Genomic DNA, 15052 nt, shown 5'->3' on the forward strand with positions numbered 1-15052 from the left:
GTTTGATTTAGTGTGTCACGTCAATTGTTATGTTCCATTGCACCACAAAAGGACAAATTTTGTTTCATTATTTGTCAGGGATGTTGGAATTTTTTTTTTTTGTTTAGAAATTGCGAAAATGATGGGCAAACGCAAGAGTTGTGCTTTCAATTAAACAAAAACTTGAAATTATTCAAAAGTTTGAAAATGGTGCATCCATTAAATCTCTAAAGAACCATTATAATGTTGGTGACCAAACCATACGCGACATTGTAAAAAATAAAGGGAAGCATTGTATTTGACAAGCGAGTAACTGATCCAGCGGATACGGGGGCACAACTGTATATGGAATAATTAAATAATAAAATACTACAATTATCTATAAATAAAAATAGGAAATTTGGAATGAAATACAATAAAAATTAGTAGTTACACTCAAAGATTAAAGCAACACACACACATGATATGTATAAATAAATTACAGAAAACAATTAAGCTTAAAAATCAGTGGTGAACATGGAATTTTAGATAACTAGGTAAAATTCTAAAACACCACTGATTTTCAAACTTAGTTATATATCAAATTTTTGGCTACTTTTCTGTGAATACAGTGGATTCTGATTATTTGGGCCACCGGTTAATCGGGGCAGTCGTTTATTTGGGACAAATCTTAAAAAAACAGAACCCAATCGAGAAAATAGCCATGGTTTACTTCGCTTAATTGGGAGCAAGAGACCGCAGCACTGGAGATTACCCTACGATTGTCTCCGACCGTACCGTGGGGATCAGTCGGATTTCTGGATTTTTTTTTTTGGTAGTTGTTGGCGCATAGGCTTCTGTGGCCATAATGCACCTCCCAAGGTTTTTGCAGTACTTTGATCCAAACCCGGGGTGAGAATTGAACCCGCGACCTTTGGGTTGCCAGGCAGGCTCTTTACCCACCCGGCTAGCCCGGTCAGCCGGATTTCTGGAGATCATAACCATAGAACAATAAAAACAATTAGCAGTCACCTGTTTATTGGGCTTTTCTGTTAGTGCAATCTATCATAAACGGGTGGTAAACTCGATCTTATTGAATTTGCGAAAATACCAACAGCTGGAATTCTGTGGGTTATGGTGAAATGTGTTTACACTTCCACGAAATCTTCAATCATATAAAAAAATTAATTTTCATAATCTTCTCTTCATTCCTATATTTAAAGCTTCGTAACTTGTTACTCCATTCTCACTTGCGCATATCGTGTTACTTGCAATTTGTGTGTGCCGTGTTCTTTGTTATTGATTGCTTATCTTTTTACTGTTTTAAATTTTAACCTCTACCCACAAATGTCAGTGAACAGAAATGTCAACTAGTTAGTATGTACATATTACAGTATGTATTAATTATTCCGATTATCACGTATATTCTTCCAATTTTCACGTAACATTTTTTTTAATTGGTAAGATAATAAAGGTTGAAATTTGTGCTTAATATATATCTTTACTTTTATAGCCTGTGGATAATATTCCTCCTATTTTCGCTAATTAGAATCGCTGTTTAATAGAATTAAAATTCAATTCACAAACATGATCACAATGACCGACGCTTATTACACATCGTACAGTGAACAGTACATTACTATGGTGAGTCCATCGTAATGCGATTTGATTGTACAGCGAACCAATTGTAAAGCAGGGGTTCATTGTACTTTTAACTATTTATGTGAAACTTCAGATAACTGGGGCAGCCGCTTAATCGGGCCAAAATGCACTAGTCCCAATGTGTCCCAAATAACCGGAATCAACTGTATAAGTAAATGTTGGATTTATTCTTCTGCTACTGAATTTTGATTGATTTCAATCAATTACCTAAAAACTCTTATTACTGTTCTTTCTGAAACAAAAGAAATTCAGTACATCTTTAACAGGTTATCCTTTAGACGTGGCAAATGCTATCACTATTTTGCACTCATTAACATCTTTACAGTGCTCCATATTTCATACTGAAAATCCTTCCTTCTTCAGTCACAGCTGGCATACTTTAAATGAAGGAAACAGGTTTGCTAATCTAATTTCTCTAATAGGTAGGCAAACAAGCATAGCAGATATATTATTCAAGCTGTTATATACCCTAAATATCAAAAGTGACTAATTCTTTGGTATCTATAATTTATTAAGCATACAGATATATAACTTTGACATATTTTTTGTCACCTTTTTAAGAGAAATGGCTTATGTATTGTGCAGAATTTGTATTAGTCTACTTAATTTTTGCAGATGAATAATTAGTATAAATAATAGTAGCAAATAATGCAAGAAACTAAGCTTATATAGCATCAGCAAAAAAAGAGCAGGAGAGAAGTTATCCTTGCAGATTTCCTGGATGGGTACACAATCAATTCTGCCTACTATTCAGCTGAATTCATGTCATTCACTGAAGAAGTAAATGACATGAATTCATGAGTGAGGCCAGAGAAGAAACTAAATGTTCACCTTCGGCACGACAGACCTCAAACCAGCATCCTGAGATGGAGAACTTGGGTGGAATGTTCTGCCACATTCCCCATATAGCCCTGACGTTGCAACACACACATTTCATTTGTTTGGCCCTATGAAGGATGGCCTTTGTAAGGAACACTTCACCAATGACAATGTTTTCATTGTAGCTGTCAAATAGTGGCCCTTCAAAGCTAGCAGCAACTTTTATAAAGGGGAGGGGGAATGCAGGCTCTGGTTCAGCAGTAGAGAAAAATGTATAGAGTGGCAGTGAATATGTGGAAAAATAAATGTAAATACTTAAAAAGATTTTAAGTATGTAACATACTGTTTCAACTGACATATCTGCAGTAGTATACAAGAAAAAAAAAAATGGAGGCATTAGTATCAAAGCAACCCTTAAAAGATTTCTGAACATACTTTCTGCATAAGAAACTGTACAAAGACAAGCTGAAAAGTACAATGACTGTGCTAAGGGCGGCATCTTTGAGGCCAGAGTGAGACATTTCCAAGGTTATGCAAAGCACCAACCCTATATTTCTTATTGACACCAATGAATCAGGCCTCTTAAGATAGTTTTGTGATATCTGTCATTTTCCATTAATTAATGATCCCAAGTAACCGCTCTGATTAAATTGATCTCTATGCCCTCAGTAATTTTCCAATAAGTTTCTTCCAGCATGCCTTCTTGTCTTCTGTGATCTTGGGAGGGAGGTTCTCTGTTTTCATGGGCTGACAGACTGGGAAAGAAAAAATTTGCAAAAATTGTTAGTATAATAATAAGAGAGTGGTACAAAAACTTCATATTTTGAATACTGTTTGTTTGTTATTTGGTTTTTAGGAGCATTAGCAACTAAGGCCATATTGCTCCGGGAATATGCGGGGGTCATTCCCTTGACCTTTCTGCATCCTCCGTATTTGGTGGTGACGGGCTCGAATCCCGGTCTAATCAAGAAGCGTGTGCTATGCACTGCTGCTCCTTCCCACCTGGCTACAGAGACGCCTATTTTGAATACTGAGAGAATAAGATACTGGGTTAAGACACTGAATATGTGTCATCAATATGGTTCTTATTAGAATTGCTTAGCAAATTATGATTTCAAGGATGTTAATAAAATCAAATTTGATTACAGAAATCATATTTGGGGTCATTTCAAAAATAAAAAATCCTTAAGACTTGATTTTTGATTTGGTAGTTGTTGGCGCATCGGCTTCTGTGGCCATATTGCACCTCCCAAGGTTTTTGCTGTACTTTGATCCAAGCCCGAGGCGGGAATCGAACCCGCGACCTTTGGGTTGCCGGGAAGGTACTTTACCCACTCGGCTAGCCCGGTTGGCAAAAATACGGGAAGTGATGTGGCTGTTTGTTTGTTATTTGGTTTTTAGGAGCATTAGCAACTAAGGTCATATTGCTCCGGGATATGCGGTGGTCATTCCCTGAATGACCTTTCCGCATCCTCCGTATTTGGTGGTGACGGGCTCGAACCCCGGTCTAATCAAGAAGCGTGTGCTACGCACTGCTGCTCCTTCCCACCTGGCTACGGAGGCGCCCCCTTTAAGACTTTATACATCTTATTACAATGGATGAAATATGAATATCTCATTGACACAGAGTAGAGACCAAATTGCAAAGTACAGCTTTATTTCCTATAAGGAATTTTGTGTCAATACTTCTGAAAGAAAAGGAATGACAGCAGCTTTATATGATTCTGAAGAAATTGCTCTTCTTAAATTTCCTTTATAAGATTTCCAAGAGAGAAGATCAAAGATCTTGTCCCTTGAAAAGTCAATGTGATGGCAGGCACACCTCCTCTGAAGAAATCAAGACATCTTCCCATCATAGAAAATTTGCCATATTACAGAGATTAACATAAAAGGTAGTATAACAATAATAATTACTGTGTGTAGATACAGGATGAAAAAAAAAAAAAAAAAAAAAAAAAAAAAAAATGATATGAAATATGCACAATAATTAAAAATAGCATATCTTACCACAGTCTGATTTATAAAACAAATGTCCTCTAATGTTATTTTTAAAATATATAACCAGGGTACAAACTTATACCCAGTTTTGGCAATTGGGCCTCCGTAGCCGAGTGGTCAGAAGCGGGAGTGCAGTAGCACACGCTCTTTGAGTAGACCGGGGTTCAAGCCCCTGACTGCTGAATACGGTCGATCTGCCAACCCGCACTGGACCAGCGTGGCAGATTATGGTCCATTTCCCTCAGCATTAATTGTTGAGGAGGCTTCCATCCTGCAGTGAGTTGATAATGGCTGCACTTTAATTGCCAAAAAAAAAAAAAAAAAAGTAAAGAAAAAACAAATCATTACTAAAAAAAAAAACTCTGATACTCTATGATCCTATCCACTACTAAGTGCTATGATGATAGGGCAGCTTCAGTAATTTATTCCTACAAATTCAAATTGTACAAAATCATGGGAACTTGTCATAGCATCCTGTTTTCCAATATTAATCAAGTGGCTCGCATCACTCTACAGGTTGGCATGGTGATTAAACTTAAGAAAACTTAAACTGAGCAAACTCCTTATTTGAAAAAATTCTAGCTTTCAGCTAGGGGGGTTAATAATTTGAAACAGTGGCTTTCAATATGGATTTAATACCACTTGAGGGAATACGCAAGTCCAGAGAAAAGGTGTTTAATTTACATGCTACTTCAGCAAATTTCTTGTGATTGTACAGAACAATGAATATATTTTACACAAGAAAGGCACATAAAGCAACAATAATCAGAGTATACTTGTGAATCTGATATTTTAATGGCCATACTTCCACAATTCTAAAACTCCGTCAATGATGCAGATCAAAAGTTAAAATGTTAGTATGAGTTTTGGTATTCCAAGGGAATACTATGGCTCACACTAACATCAATCTAACAGATAAAAGATTTTAAGACATTTGCAATATTAGCATTTAGTTTTGAATATACATTTGAATTAAATAATATAGAATTTTATGCCATAGAAAAACAAACACACAAAAAAATCAATTACAACTCAATATTATTTGCTAGATGTGCTAGATAACAAAAGCAGATATTTCTTTAGATAACTGTTTCATTTGCACATTATCATAAAGAAATGTCAAATATTATTGGTTACAGTCCTCTTGTCTTTCATGATACTTGACAATACCACCAGAAAGATTAGTAATATGACAAGTGCTGCCATAATGGTCGGCAGTTCATCACACACTTTTCATATTCATGCATTCTTTCATGTGTTCTTACACATGAAAGAATGCATGAATGCAGAAAAACCTTAGAACACTGAAGAAAATACCAGATGCTAATTTGATTATTTCAGGCAACCACAGCACTTGATATCTGTTGTACTCTGTACATTTTTTTTTTTTTTTTTAATAAAAATGATACTAACGAAATTCAAGAAATTACATATTAAAGGCTTCTTAGGATTTTATTAATTAAATACCTTAAGAGCTACTAGAACAGCATGAGTTTTATTTTTTAATCCTACTGTAGCTGATCCTTGTTTTACAGCCTCCATTGCATACTCTACTTGATGTAGCCTTCCTTGTGGACTCCAAACAGTCACATCATTATCATACTGGTTACGAAACTAAAAAATAATTAATAAAAATAACGACGATAAGATTAAAAGTATTATAAAATTGGAAAAAAAGAGCACAGAACACTAAAACAAATCAAGTAACTATTCTGTATGAACATTTTAATTCTGCATGTACTGCATGCTTCACTGTCCACTAAAACATCTCTTTCAGAAATACTGGGTGGCATTTGTGGCAAACTTTCTTTTTTTTTTATTAATGATTTTTTTTTTTTTTGTGGCAAAGTCTATATATGAAAAAATAATACACATAATTTTCTCATTCACATTATGTCAATCTTCTGTAAAAGTCATTAATAACTGGATGCAACAATCCCATTATTAATGACTAATTGAATAAGCTGATTTATGTCTAAATGTAATTCAAATGAGAAAAGTCTTGCAGGAATGTTATAAAAACTGTTTTTCAGGTTTTTCCAATAAGTAATAATCTGGTGAAGACAAATTTGGCATTCCCACCAGGAAATAAATACTGCTAGTGTAGGAGGTCACTTTTTGAGGAGACACACTGTGTGAAAAGTTTACACTGTCACACTTAAGAGTCTACACTTTGTAACATGGATAGTCATCATCATCAGCCATTTTAAATCCACTGCAGGATGAAGGCCTCTCCAGCAGCTTTCCAGTTCCTTCTGTTTTGAGCACATTTAATACCCCAAACTCACGAATTTCATCCATCCATCTCCGCCTTTGTCTTCTCCAGGTTTTCTCTTAGCTCGTCTTGGGTACCATTCTGTTATTTTCTTAGTCCATCTGCCATCATGTCTTCGAGCTATGTGTCCTGCCCAGGACCATTTTAATTCTTTAGTTTTGATAAGAATGTCCTTTACTTGAGTTTGCTGCCTAATCCACGTGTTTCTCTTCTTACCTAACAGTCTGATTCCCAATATAATTCGTTCCATTCTTCGCTGTGTAGTTCTCAGCTTCTCTTCCACTCTTTTAGTGAGTGCCCAAGTTTCACTTCCATAAGTCATGGTGGGGAGTATACATTGGTTCATTATTTTACGTTTCAGACAAACTGGGATATTGCTCTTCAGTATGTGACTATATTTCCTGAATGCTATCCATCCAAAATTTATTCTTCTCTTGACTTCCAGCCATTTATCATTATTACAGCTAATAACTTGTTCCAGATAAGTATATGACTCCACCTTTTCAATTATTGCTCCTTCAATCATTATTTCCCTTTCTGTGGCATACTTGTCATTCATTACTTTTGTTTTAGCCATATTCATCTTTAGTCCAAAATCCTTATTGGGGGGGGGGGGAGCTACTATCCATAGCCCCCCCCAAAAAATCCTGTTAAAACCCAGTAGAATACTTCTCAACATTCAGTTAGTGTAATTCTGGTTCTAAAAATGTTTGGAACATTTCAATACAGCAACCAGAAGTAATGGTTATGATCTCATCAGTGCTGGTGTCCACAAAGAAATGTGAAACAACTATTTAAATTGCTGATATGACACCAAACTATTAATTTTTCAGAATGTGAATGTGTATTTCTTAAGACTTTGAGGCACACCAATTCAAAATTATTCACAAGATATTTTGATATTATTTTCGTGTATAACTTCAATATGGTACATAATAAATATATTCCTATATAATTTTCTGGCTTATTTTTATATCCTTTTATCAGAATTGGAACTGTGATACTCTTTCCCATTTGGCAGGTATCTTTTCTGTATAACTGTAAAGAATTTTACTTTAATTATTTAGGACCCCCCACATAAGTGAGATGTTCATTATTAATTTTATCAATATCAGTAGTTTTGAAAATATTGATGTTTAGCTGTTACTTCGAGAGAAAGAGCACCCACAAACATACGACTGTTCTGCTCAAAATTCTTATAAGATAAACCTCCAGTAGTGGTATATTATGTAAAGTAATTTTCCCTTTTTTTTTTTTTTTTTTTTTTTCAACCCTTCTAATCATAGAACCTTTTGCCCATTATTACATAATGTATCTAATGCTCCAACCATTTGTATCTTACATCCATTGCTTACTGGAATATAATAAAATGCATTTACATGAGAAATTTTTATTAAACACTAACACACAGGATTACATACATTGAGAGAAGTATGTTATCCTGAGTTTTAAAGTTTTAAACAAATAATATAAAAATAAATTAATTTTAAATCATTTTAATTTTGATAATATCAATCTTGTTTTTGATATAATTCAATTGATTCTGCTAAATTTACATTAATAAACTTTCCTTAAAAACAACTTTCAAAACAGTCCGAACATGTGCCGCCACCAGCCAACATCCATTTACTGTCCAACTCCAAACTCACAGAACCAACTTTTCATCTTCCTCGTTTATTCATTCAACTGCCGTTTTCTGGAACAACCTTCCTTCATACGTATTTTCTGAAAATTACAGTCTACAGAAGTTCAAGTCCAATGTCAACAAATATCTTCTTTCGTCTTCTCAACCTCCAACCCAAGCACGGTACTAAGTACTATAGGTTCTAATACCTCTCGTGTTTGGGGTTTACATTAAAAAAAAAAAAAAAAAAGTATCAAAATCTTTCCTGAAAGCCAAGTATATGATATCAGAATTATTTTTTGCATCCAGTTCCTTTGTGACCACATCACAGTATCCAATCAAATTGGTCAGACAAGACTTCTTAACAAAACCCATGCTGTGTCTGAGCTATTACTGCTGTCTTGTCTAGGTGATCCTGTATCGCCACTTTAACCAGTGACTCCATTATTTTACCCGGAACAGAAGTTAAACTAACAGGTGTATAATTATTTGTGTCACCTTTTGAACCCCCTTTGTGAATTGGAAATACATTTGCACATCTCCAGTCCATGGTGACCTCCAACTTTAAGGATGCTCTCATAATTATGGCTAAGGGTTTGCTTACTTCCCTTGCTGCCTCTTTCATTATAACTGGATAGATTCCATCTGCTCCAGGTGCCTTTTTTATGTTTAACTTCAACAATTTCTCCTCCACTTTGCTCCCAGTTAGAGTTTGATAAACTTCTGGCATTGCCCTCCTTCAATAACTCCTCATGCGTGAATGTAGATTAAAATACTCATTCTGTTTATCAGCTACTTGAGCAGGATCATCAGTAGTCGAACCATCTATGTTAAATGGACCAATCTGATTCATCCCCTTCCTTCTAGAGTTTACATAAATAAAGAAATCTTTGCTGTTTTTCTTTGTGTCCTTTGCCAAAGACTCCTCGTAATCTGCCTTCGCCTGCCTAACGTCCTTTGACTTGATTACAGACTAGCTTATATCTGCAATAGGTTTCTGTCGCCTGATAATTTGTATGAATCCTATGCATTTTTCTTCTCTGCCACAAGCCTCATTAATTCATCCAACATCCATTTTGGCCTAAACTCTGAACAGTATTTCTTAGTTGGTATGAAAAGCCTAGTAACCTCCAAGATTAAGTCCCTGAAAGCTTCTCATTTAGAATTCAGAGTTGGTAACATCATCAGTTGATCCCACTGTATAGAATTTAAAAACTGTCTGAGACCACTGTAGTCACCTTTACGTAACAAAAACCCTTCCCTCTACCCTTGATGATAGTTGCATCTTTAAGTAAATTCCACATCAGTACACTGTGATCACTGTCACGTAGTGGTTCCTTTATCTGCAGATTGAGGAAGGACTGTTGCAGAATAGATGTGCAGAAGTTTGCCTTTAGCCAGCAAGTGGTTTGTTGCTGGAACAAACTTCCATCTGTTGTGGAAGTTGATAGCTTAAATAAATTCAAGGAAGAACTAGACAAGCAATCAGAGGGCAAGTGCATAAGTGCAAGATAGGTGAAATGGGAAGTGGTTTTTTTTTGGCTTATATAAGCTCGCTTTCTTGCATCATATGCCAGTACTAATTTTTTATGGGGGGGGGGGGGGTGCCAGAAACTTTGATCTAGAAAATAAACATGGGTTTCACCACTTCCAACAAGCCTCCAATAAGCAAAGTGGTGGTATTGCACTGGTTGATGAGTCATCTACCACCTATTGCTGTCCTTATTACACTTCCTTATTACAATTTTGTCACTGAAGAAATCATATAAGTGGTACCACAAAACATTGAGAATTATCTGCATTTCTTCTAGAAATTACACACAGATTTCAACCTATAGATTGAAGTGCTTAAATTTTCACTACTCTGTACAATAATAACAGCAATGAAGAAACAGTATTTAACGCATTATAAAGAAATTATCTATAATAATAATAATAGCACGGGGGGGGGGGGTCCTGATATCCGAGAATAATTGGTTCTAGAAAATTCCACTTAAAACGGACCAAATTTTCATAATGTGTATTACGTACTTGTACATATTAAAAAATGTATTTATGGAACTGAAAAATGACAATTATTTTATTACATATTTATTATATGTTAAACAATTAAAGTTAAGTAGAGTTCATTGAAGTTGCACTATTTTTCAGTTTTATGAATAAAGAATGAATCTAGAGTTGTTTTTTTTTCTTTCTTTCTTTCTTTCTTTTTTTTTTTGCCTTTTTTTTTAAATAAAGTCAACTTCATGCTTAACTTTTGCTGCAAGATCATGAATAGGGTTCTCAGAAAAATATTCAAGTGTTCGATCAATTTTTTTCAAGGACTTCTTTTAATTCTTTAATTTTCTAATCCTCATAACTGCAGGGACTTGGATAATGATACTGGGGACCCCATGTATTATGAAATATTACGCTATGCTGTCAAAAGCCAGCATGGGCCCTAAGACAAAGCACCTCTCTTTCACCTCCAATTTTTGTTTTCATTAACTCATGGTAGTATGGACCCCTACTCAACATTCAGAAGACCAAGATAGCTTACTCACCTAACTATCACCCCATGCTTCTATTTAGTTCATAATCTGTATAATTAATAATACATTCTAAAAACCTGTGTATCACTCTTGGCACTAAAATCACGTGCACTAATTAAAAAAAAAATGGGACTTGGCAACAAGTCGCATTGCAAAGGAATCCCGTTAGGTGATTGCACAAGGAACAGGAATGTTGGTTTGTTGTTTGTTTGTTATTTGGTTTTTAGGAGCATTAGCAACTAAGGCCATATTGCTCCGGGATATGCGGTGGTCATTCCCTGATCTTTCCGCATCCTCCGTATTTGGTGGTGACAGGCTCGAACCCCTGTCTAATCAAGACGCGTGTGCTATGCACTGCTGCTCCTTCCCACCTGGCTACGGAGGCACCAGGAATGTTGGGCTCTAGAATCGAAACTGATACAAAAATAATGAGATTGGAATAAAAATAACTGCTTAGCGGGTAAATAAAAACGCTGCACTCTGAAATCGAAACGAGAGTGGTCGACTCCTACAGAAGAGTAGTGGACGACCTACTATTTTCCATATCAATTTGGTCCCCAATTACTTATGACCCGCAATGAACTCAAATCATATAAATTAGGTCAAGTTGCCGAGTGTTTCAGCCTAGCAGCTGCAAGTACCAAACACGTGGTGGCTCCAGGGATGAGATAACTTCTGGTCACCCTAATCTTACCACAATTTATATTACTACTGTGGCAATACTCGTTGTGCAACTGAACCACACAGTAACATACTTCTCTATGTTGTTAACTATAGCGCTAGTACTGTTACTGTATATTCATTGCAAAAAAAAAAAAAGTGCACTAAAGCTGTAAACTTCCCTAGACGTTTTGGAGATGAATCGAAATACAACTGTTGAGACATGCTTGCCTTCTTCATTTCCCCACCCATGCTACATGATCTGTGAATGGTCTCTTAAATTCACAACTTTTGGTGAAAGATGAATAAGGAGGAATAATGAGAATCACATTGCAATTTATTTTAAGTGTTGTCACTTTGTCAGCTGTATTAATATGGTAAGGGGGGGAAAGGACTGAAAAAATAAGAAAACAGCATTACATAATTTGAGAATAGCCCCTATGAGATAAATGAAGAACCACAAGCCCTGGGTCTTGTCACTTGCCTAGAGCCATCACATTTAAAACAGTTGGTATGTTATCCTGGGATTACTGCTAACCATATGCATACTTTACAGTTTGACATTGACAAATGAAAGGTTAGCAGTAATATGGGTAGCAGTAATCCCAGAGTAAGATACCAACTGTGTAGTACTACACTCAGGTTAGTAAAAAATGAAAAGGACCTGTGGATAACTGTGCAGTCTAATATGAAGTTCTCTGAGAAGTGCAGACAGGTTGACAGGCCAGCTCGTTGGGTTTTGTCAATGATATACAGGAGTTCTGCTAGCAGGGATAAAGAGGTGATTATCCCATTGTATACAGAAATGGTTAGGCCACATTTTCAGTATCACATATAGTAATGGAGGTTCATTTTAGGAAGGATGTAGAGCTGCTGGAACAGGTAACAGAGAAGTAAACCGAGACTGGTGAGGGGAGCAAAGCGGGGTCCTCTTACCAAGGCTTCAATGCTGCAAATTGTAGCATCTGGAGATGGCACCCATGAGGATCTGCTTGAGGTGTTTAAGACATTAAATGGCTTCAGCAAACTCAATGCTAATGCGATTCTTCCTCTTGCTCAGACTATGTACACAAGGAGATATAAATTCAAAGTGAGGAAGGATTGATGCAGAATAGATATGAGGAAGTTTGCCTTCAGCCAAAAGAAATGGGTGGCTGACTATTGAAATAAGCTTCCTTTTTTTTTTTTTTTTTGGCTGATGCTGTATAAGCTTATTTTCTTGCATCATTTGCCACCAAGGAGAACACCAAAATTGGCTTCTCTCTTATAAGGAAAACACCAACTTTAATAGAATGAAATATGATTTTTTGGTGTACAACATAATAATAATAATTTAAAAAAAAAAAAAAAAACTTTTTTTATAAAGTTCATTTGTTTTTCAGTTACAGTGTCTGATAAAGCCATTTTTTTCCTTTATTTGATACTCCAATACTGTACCTACACAAACAATACATGTAATGTTGACTATCACTACTCTACACAAGGACATTGTGTAGTAGTAGTGATACTCTACATCATAATCATTTTGAGTATGATGCTAATTGTTTTGCATTTTTAATTTGGATGCATAATAAGTAATAAAACCCTTTATGTGTAACACCTTGTGACACAGCTTACTGACAGTAGTTACATGTAACATTGGGTGCAGTTGCTGTGGTTTCCAAAGAGTGAAACTCTTTGAATGAGAGAAAGCTTTAGAATAAGCACACCCACAATGACTAACCTAAGAGTGACCTGACAAAATTGCTGTAAGCACTTGGTCCACATGCACTTATTTTATGTTAACTTGAAAAGCAGGACAATTGATATCTGAAAGATGCCTGTTTGAAAAGCCTCAACGTTCACACTGGTTATAGTTCACCTTGGCACTTAGGTCATTTTTTAATGCTTGTACAAAATTGCCACCTCAGCAGTAAAGGCTTTATAGTAACACTCAAGTGGAAGTTTCTTTATACACTTAAGCACAGAAAAAAAAAAAAAAAAAAAAATTGCTGGTTTTAAAATACTCACATTTCTGGTACTGAAGCGAATTACTGATAATACTCATATTTCTGTATGCAAGTAACGTTTATAAATCTAAATAAATCTACAGAAAAAATTTCCGTTCTTAAAATTCATATTATGCACAAAAATGATACTCCCTAGTATTTTATTTCGCATTACTTTAGTTAAATTCACGAGCTACCTTAATGCTGTTACAACATAGAAATGAATTAACCTTTGGCTTTCCATTAGCCAAATCTTGGAAACGGCAGATGCATGGAAATGAAATAAAATTGTCTAACAGCAAGTAACCATGAGGGAAACAGCTTCCTGCGGTGCAGGTGATTAGTACCATTTTTAAATAATTTATATATTCACGCTTACCATTTTTAAATATTTATATATACACTCCACAATAGTTTACCAAAAATATCAACTCAAGACCCACACAACCCAAGTTCTACTCCTCTAACACTTCGAATAGCGCACTGTCATAGTGATTCACTCAAACACTAAAAATATAGCCCAAAGCGCCACTATTTTTAAGGGTTAATGCAGCGATATATCCACTTGAAGATCATTTTATGTTGTCACGTCATTCTTAAATCTACAGTAGCGGACAAAAAAACTGCATCATTTGTGAATTTTGGACATGATGTGTTTTGAGCTGCATTGTGGGTTGCAGAAATGTTCAAAATGTATATGTTAGATGGGACATATATATCTCCGCGAATGAAATCCAATAAAAAGACTCCACCTGATATACCTAATTGCCATAAATATCTTCCGAAAGGGTAAAATGCGTAATTAATGGAAATATGAGAAATCATGAAAGTGGCAATCGTCACAACCAAACATACATTTTATTGCATTTACGTGTACAAACTGAAATGACAAGTTAATGTAATAGTATCATGTACTGCAAATCAGCAAAATAAGTCCTCAATATTTTGTTGTTCCTCCTCGAGCTGCAATTACAGCCTTGCAATGATCTCGCATAGAGTTATTATTATTATTATTATTATTATTATTATTATTATTAGCCATATGGTGCAAGGAAGCCTGAGGCTTTTGCTGCACCAGCCAAAAAAAAAAAAAAAAAAAAAAAATTCTGAGTTACCCCTGAGAGAGAGGGGGAACGTCAGAAATAGAAGGGAATCACCAAGAAAGAGAAGAATGATGATATCCAACTCAGGACCCTGGGTGTACCAAGCCCATACTCACCAGATGTGAGCCCTGGGGGGGGGGGGGGGTTAATCACCTTCTGGATATACGGTTACCCAATTTCGTGGAACCACACCGTTAAAATGCTAAATCTTACTTGTTGCCTGCAAGTAAGATTCAGAGCAATTTTAGACGACATTACGTACCAGCAATTTTCAATTCAAATTCAAATGTGGGTTCAAATGTGGACTGTTGTCGGCCGGGCCAGTCTAACACTGTAATGACAGCATTTCTGAGGTATGAATGGACTTTAAGGGAGAAAAACGACGGAAAACTGGTGTAAGCATGTTTTAAGCCTTGTGAGACAAGAAGACAAAC

At 35.7% G+C, this 15052-nt stretch overlaps 1 protein-coding gene across 2 annotated transcripts in view; it reads right to left on the reverse strand.

Annotated features, from left to right (window-relative positions):
- The window catches only part of Prosalpha6 (Proteasome alpha6 subunit), a 52293-nt gene extending 38284 nt beyond the window's left edge, over positions 1-14009 (reverse strand). Inside the window, exons 1-2 of one of the 2 annotated variants that reach the window (XM_090381839.1) lie at positions 13895-14009; positions 5905-6051 (exon numbers count right to left, since the gene is read on the reverse strand). In XM_090381839.1, coding sequence (XP_090237965.1) covers positions 5905-6051; positions 13895-13897 — 150 coding nt within the window. In that variant the 5' untranslated portion in view covers positions 13898-14009. Of the gene's footprint in view, positions 1-5904; positions 6052-7274; positions 7296-13894 lie in introns of those variants that run through there. The other variant, XM_090381840.1, reaches the window with a different exon arrangement.
- Between the last annotated feature and the right edge of the window lie 1043 nt (positions 14010-15052).

The sequence above is a fragment of the Mastigoproctus giganteus genome, chromosome 9 (genome assembly GCF_048544385.1).
Source record: "Mastigoproctus giganteus isolate SK-2022 chromosome 9, ASM4854438v1, whole genome shotgun sequence".
Classification (NCBI taxonomy): domain Eukaryota; kingdom Metazoa; phylum Arthropoda; class Arachnida; order Uropygi; family Thelyphonidae; genus Mastigoproctus; species Mastigoproctus giganteus.